Source organism: Toxotes jaculatrix, chromosome 7 (genome assembly GCF_017976425.1).
Source record: "Toxotes jaculatrix isolate fToxJac2 chromosome 7, fToxJac2.pri, whole genome shotgun sequence".
In the NCBI taxonomy this organism is placed as follows: Eukaryota; Metazoa; Chordata; class Actinopteri; family Toxotidae; genus Toxotes; species Toxotes jaculatrix.
Window position 1 is genome coordinate 5,150,273 of NC_054400.1, and position 6,489 is coordinate 5,156,761.

At 41.2% G+C, this 6,489-nt stretch overlaps 2 protein-coding genes across 3 annotated transcripts; both read right to left on the bottom strand.

Moving 5' to 3' along the window:
• Positions 1 to 481: 481 nt before the first annotated feature.
• Positions 482 to 2,460, bottom strand: zgc:112294 (transmembrane protein 17A). Its single transcript, XM_041042847.1, has 4 exons — positions 2,334 to 2,460; positions 1,710 to 1,816; positions 1,063 to 1,176; positions 482 to 802 (listed from the first exon to the last, which is right to left on the bottom strand). Exons 1-4 carry the CDS (start codon positions 2,458 to 2,460, stop codon positions 482 to 484), a joined length of 669 nt encoding a protein of 222 aa, XP_040898781.1.
• Positions 2,461 to 3,033: 573 nt separating this feature from the next.
• selenoe (selenoprotein e) lies at positions 3,034 to 5,308 on the bottom strand. 2 transcript variants are annotated; one of them, XM_041042715.1, is made up of 4 exons: positions 5,102 to 5,308; positions 4,683 to 4,759; positions 4,312 to 4,390; positions 3,034 to 3,360 (listed from the first exon to the last, which is right to left on the bottom strand). In XM_041042715.1, the coding sequence occupies exons 1-4, from the start codon at positions 5,207 to 5,209 to the stop codon at positions 3,217 to 3,219; spliced, it is 408 nt and encodes a 135-aa protein (XP_040898649.1). In that variant the 5' UTR covers positions 5,210 to 5,308; the 3' UTR covers positions 3,034 to 3,216. The 2 variants fall into 2 exon arrangements, with proteins under 2 accessions (XP_040898649.1, XP_040898648.1); XM_041042714.1 differs by having other exon boundaries at positions 4,683 to 5,308.
• Positions 5,309 to 6,489: the final 1,181 nt, after the last annotated feature.

Below are 6,489 nucleotides of genomic sequence, written 5' to 3' on the forward strand. Positions count from 1 at the left end.
TAGAGTGGGGCTGAAAGGATGTTTTTCATCTTTTTAAAACAACAACAGCAAATGTCAGGATGTGGCATCGTTGTTTTTTTGTTTTGTTTTGTTTTTAATCAAATCGTAGGGGGCTTTTTTTATAAAGCTGTCACTTTACGTCAGTGATTAGAAGTCGCAGAGGGAGATTTGGCACACACACATATTTCTGCAGTGGCCTCAAAAGACCAAAATGCAACGATTCGCATCACATATAGCATGACACAGCTCATACAAAATATTTGGACAGCTGCTCACAAAGCAGCAGTTGGTTGAAAACAACAAGCTCATATTCTTTATCAGGCAGTTGTTGAGAGGCATTCTGGGAAACTGAGTGTAGTGAAACACACAGTGCATTTTTGGAAACAGTCAATGAACAAAAGTACTGTAAATTTGAACGCTTTAAACATACCATATAGAAAATATCCACTAGAGTCAGGTTAACTGAGGGTAGATTTTCACTTTAATGGTACATATCATCGGTCGATGATATGGGCAGCACACTTCGATGGTAGGGCAACCCATAGACAGGGCTCATCCCTGCATGGCGGAAGCTCTCCACCTTGCCAAACTGGCGCAGATGGAAGAGGAGGGTGAGCTTTCGGTTCATGGTCCTGAGCGCCAGAAAGGAGGCCAGGATCTGGGCGAGGAGGAAGAGGAGGTAAAGGGAGTGGACGGCTCTCTCCAAAGGCAGGATGATAATTCCTTCATCAGTCAAGAAGAACAGCAGCACTGGCAGCTGGAACATGAAAGACAGGAGCCAGAAGGCTGCCAACTCTGGCACCTGATGACAGGGAAGGAAGGGGAGAGAATTTGGGTTGGTGGATGGAGGCGATGCAAAGATAGAGCAGTCAGGCATCAAGTGTTTCGGTTTTATCCACATGAAAGCACACACACACACACAGTTAGTTGTAGCCAAGGGCTGATTGTTTACACTCGTAGGAAGAACATTTAGGCAGCCACTTCCTCCACTGTGTTTTTCAGGAGATGATTCCATAAAGGAGCTCTGTGTTGTGGTTCAGAGAGGATGCTGGTTTGAGTTACCTTTTCTTTGAGGTTGCCAATGTAGCCCAGATAAAGTCGGACCACTTCAATGATTGTGAGGAGGATCATCCCAGTTATGAGCAGAGCCTGGTAGTATCCCGGCAGATGATAGAACTGCAAATAAACCACAGATGTTATATCAGTATGTCTGTTTAAAAAACAGCATATGTATTTTTTTGACCAAAAGTAAAAACACATTAAAAGTATGATTTTTTTGGGAGGGGAGGGGGGTTAATCTCAAATCCAACTCTACGTATGTGTAGAATTTTATTTTTATTTTTCCATAAAAGTGAGACAAGACAGTTGCTTTTGCTTCATTCACCTCAGTGTTTGATCTGAGGGGTGTTGGATCTGGTAGGATCTTTTCTGAAGCTACCAAAAGATGGCACCAGAGTCACAACTTTTCCACAATGACACATGAATTTAAGTGGATTTTCTTTAACATAACTTATGAATGAATGAGCCAAGTATCAGTGCGTGTGCCCCATTGCATTTAACTGGTTCCTTCATAATACCTCTGTGAAATAGTCTGAGACAATATAAGCTTTTTTTTCCAGTGAGCTGATTTAATTACATTGTTTTTGAAAATAATTTGCTTACTGAATTATTTTCTAAGCTTGGTATCACTTTCCAACTACTCAACCAACCTTTACTTCCAACATGAACACAGCTGAGAACCACCAACAAGGAAAATAAAACATGTTGAAGTAGAGCAGCATCTGCAGGGGAAGGTGAGATACCAGCTCATTGACCACTGCAAGATAAATAACAACAGTACACAAACACTTATATTCCTTTTTTTTTTTCACGATTCTCTATTATGAACACTTTTGCTATCAATAATTAGCTTAGTTTCTGTTGCAGATACCATAAAAATATAGATCAAAAAGAGGTAAACAAAAGATTGACAACAGAATGTAAACAGCGCATGAAAAAGGACCTAATCTCTACTGTAACCTTTCACAAATACCAGCACAAGGTTGATCATGGGTTCAGTGTCACTAAGCAAACTTTGTAAGCTACTGATGAGATCGGGAAATCAGAACCCTAACTCCAGGATTTCATCCAATGCCAGCAGTTTACAGTTTTGATCTACCCCAGAGTTAACATAATTTCTGTGTACTATTCACAAAACACAATGCTATTTGATATCAGAATTTGTTTGTTACGCATCGTCGCTTATTTTCCATGTATGTTATCATTACAATATTTCATTGTACTGCAGTAAACTACACTATGGTTCAACACAGTCCGTGGAACCAGTAACTAACCAGATGTGTCCTCCTGCTCCCTGGTGAAATCACTGTCTGCTGTCCTGTTGTTGGTGAACACAGAGCCTCCCATGTAGGCCAGACCCATCTGCAGGTTCTCGGGAACAGGTGAATAAAACACAGGCATTGTGGGTAGAGCTGGGTGAGCCAAGGAGCCCGGAAATCTAGCAGTCCAAAACTGTGTTTGTGTTTCAGCGTCTACTGCTAATCCCACGCAAATGCACAGTTGCAGGCACATAGAGATACAAATGGACACACACACAGACGCACGCTGGCAGACACCACTGCTAATCAGATTATAGAGAAGGAGGCGGGCTGAGGATTAGGCTGAAACAGCGGCATGGCAGTATGTCAGTTAGTTAGTGGCCATTTATGATGCTCACTAAATTTGCTTCTCTGATTACAGAATTTAACACTTATTTAATATCTGCTGAGATAAAATTTGGGCTGAACTGGAAACCAGAACAATGCATCTTCATTAAGGAAAATCTGTGCTAATTTTACACAAGGCCATAATTACCCTCCCATAAAACTCTGCTTTCAGAGTGTGAGCACACACTGTGTTTTCTATAATTATACAGTGTTCTTTTCCCGATCTACAATTGTTCCATTTGACACACCATTCCAGGTGACCATAGAGAAGAAAAGCAGGCACATAAGAACACACGGACCCATTCAAATATCCACTGTGGTGTTTTATATCCATTTTTTAAATTTCAATTCAACTTATTACCAGAATGACACAGCATTGACTAACACCCTGCACATGGCACCCGGCCAGCAAGTCCTCAGAGTGGTGCCTGGCTTATCGTTTTGGCCTTGGAGCACCACACGTCATTAATGCGACCAGGGTGCAGCGGCAGAGTTTGGCCACAAGGTGTCGTCACAGCTCGTCCCTGGGGGCACGCAGGGGGAAATGCTGAAACTCCTCTGGCACCTCTTCCCCTTTCTGGGACCTCTTGTAGAAACCCAGTGAGTCTAACAGGCTGCTGATCTCGTCTGCCTTCATTTTCTTCACGGGAACAGTCTGACGTGTTGGGAAGCACATACACACACGAGCACAGACACACATGCATTTGGACATATGGTTAAAGGCTTAAAAGCAGTAATGCAGTGTAAAGTAGATGCATGCGGAGAAGTATGAGTTTGCAGACAAATAGTATGTTCTGATTCACTTTAGCTGTATTCTGATACAATAATCTGGTTTGCCAAAATTGGATTTTTATTAAAAACTAGTTTAGTTACTGCTGATATAGAGGTTCCTCCTGCACATTTATTTTCATTTCTTTGTTCAATCATTTATTCTCTGAAATGAATCTTCATTTAAAGTCAAGTTGCAGTCTCAAAGGGCGCCCACATTATGAAACATTAAATGAAAGCAACAAACATTAGACCTTGAAAGAGACAAAAAAAAAGAGCTTAAAAGGTAAAACTCAATTCAAGAAAGCAGTGAAGTATGGGGGCAGTTTACTTTTCAATCACAACAGTGACTGTTTGTGTATTTAGAAGAGACTAATGATAGAGAACTTCATTAATGTTGGTTTCAGTGGAGAGGTTTATTATCCCATGCTGGCCTAAATGCAGGTTCAGGGGCATTTCAGCACTGACAAAAATAAAAGGCTGTGGGAAACTGAACAGTTGTAATTTCAGGGCATAAAAATGTTCACATTTCTATCAGCATTCATACCAAGTATCCTGTTTCAGAATGAAAAATACTGCTCAGCTGTCAGAAACTCCAATTTATATACTTACTCTCCCTTTTTCTTGCCATCAATTTTCCTTTTTTACCTTTTTTTGTTACTCTGTTTCGCTCTTTCAAACATACTGGTTGTGTGACTTGGTATCTGACAGAGGATCTGATATCAGATGCAGCAGTCTTAAAACTTCCCCACATGAATCTGTCATGACATTCTGGCGCTCCCTAGATAAGTCCCATCACAAGGCAGATGAGTAAGAAATCCCTGAACTCACATCTCACCTTCACAACCTCGTCCTTTTCGTTATAGAATATCAGGCGGGGATTCTTCTCCTCCGATGAATCATATTCCAAGTTGTGGCTACACAGGAAAGAACAGATCAAGGCAAACGACAGGTAGGCAGTGTTGTGAAGAGTAAAGCGCATCCATCTGTTTTGCTATTTTTAGACTCGCTCAACATGATCTCAACTTGGAAGAGCAAAGTTTTGGAAAGGTCACAGAGCTGGCATTGGATTTGGCAGTTTGCTAGGAATATTGTTTTGTCGATGAAAGAGGTCATGAGAAAATCAGTGGGTTTTTTTTTTTTGGAAAGGTCATATCCCACCAAGAAGCCCGAGGAACATGAAAAGAGCACAAAAGAGCACAAGGATACTACAAAGCCCATCGCTCCATGAGAAAATGATGGAGCTCGGGCATTTTCTTTATGCCTCATCCGACCACACTGGGAGCCTGCAGGGACGACAGCAGACAGATGTTAAAACAGCATGACAAATAGCATTGTGCACGCTTCATTCTATGTGTGATCAAAGGTGCTAGAAATAGGTTTCGTATCTCTGCAGAATACACACTGACATGACAGCACATGGCTTATGCCTCATCTCACTCGTTTCCCCATTTGCTGCTTAAATGCTGTTACTGTTTCCCCTGTCCTGTTGTTATGTCAATGTTTAATTTCACTTCTCCTGTCTCTGCACCGATATCACAAAAATCCTGAACATTTTATGGTCATGACAAGAAATGCAGATAAAATCCTAAGTTGTCCATGTTGGGTGAATTTTAATCTGTACTCACCAGCAGTTTGCCTCTGGCTACGACAAACTTTTCTTCAGCTGTTGAGTTACTGTTAGTGTCTGATGCCCTAACAGTGAGGGTGAGAGTGAGCACCAAGAAGGCCCACATTTTGTGACAAAGTAGTATCTTTGAGTGCTTTTGCCTAAGTTATTACCAACAATATTTAAGCCTTTCATCCACTTGGTCAGTTTCTCAGGGTGGACAGGACCATCAGATATCCCCACAGGGGAGCTGTGCCCACCTGGGTTAGATTTTTCTTACTGTTTCCTCTGGTTTTTCTGTTAAAATGCTCATTAATCTGAGAAGTTTACCACTGTTTAGCAAACTGCCCTGTGCGCTCGATTCTTTTTCTGTTGTCCTTGTTATTAGGCTGTTTTGGATTTTACAAAAGCCATGCAGGGTCCCCTGGCTTTATGGTTTATAGTTTCTTCCACATCAGATTGCATTGAGGCTCCACAGAAACCACATAACATCTGTGCTCTTATCACATTTTCCCATACAGTACACTTGCAGGTGGTTGATGGCCCCCCGAGAGCCAGCTGCACGCTCATAGAAGCTGACAGCCAAAATTCAGCTAAATCTGATTCAACTTTCAATTTGTCCCTTTTCTTAAAAGTAATTACTGAGAAACCTGTTTGACTTGTCGCTAACTTGAATCTGCTTGTTACTGATGAGCAGTGACGACAACATCATAGATGACCTGAAAGGAAAATTCACAAATGTTAAACACCAATAGACTCTCTTTTTATTTCTTTCTTTGGTCACCGCCAACTCCTACAAATATGTTGATGATAGCTGCTTTAATTACTGGGCTTTTAAGGCAACCTGGTGACAGCCAAAATAGCTGTTACCCCCTGCTTCTAGTCTTTATACTAAGCTAATTGCCCAACAGTTCTAAATCGTTACCATACAGATATGAGAATGGTCAAGATCTTCATCTGTAACTCTCACGAAGAAAGCGAATATTTCCTCTTCCTCTAAGTCTGAATTCTGTATGCAGGTCTTGCCATTATTCTCTAAGTTTTTATCAAAATATGCATCTTAACAAACTTACGTTAACAAAGGTATCTTAAATTTTGACCATTGTATGCTGTAAATCCTGCAGCAGTTACACAGACCAAAACATCAGCTTCATTCAGATACAGTCAAACTACATGGCAAGCCTCCAGTGCAGTCATCCCTCACTTTCTTGCTTCCTGTCTTTTCCTTTCTTTATTTATCACAGTGCTGCAGTTACACGAGAACTGATGTTTAATTCCTTTGTGTACTAGTGTATGTAATCAGAGCTTAAGACAGCACAGCACATTTGCACTGTGTTAACACCCTGGGAGAGGAAAACATCTCTTCCCTGCAAGTTTACCCAACTCCTCTGTGTTATGAAAAAGCAA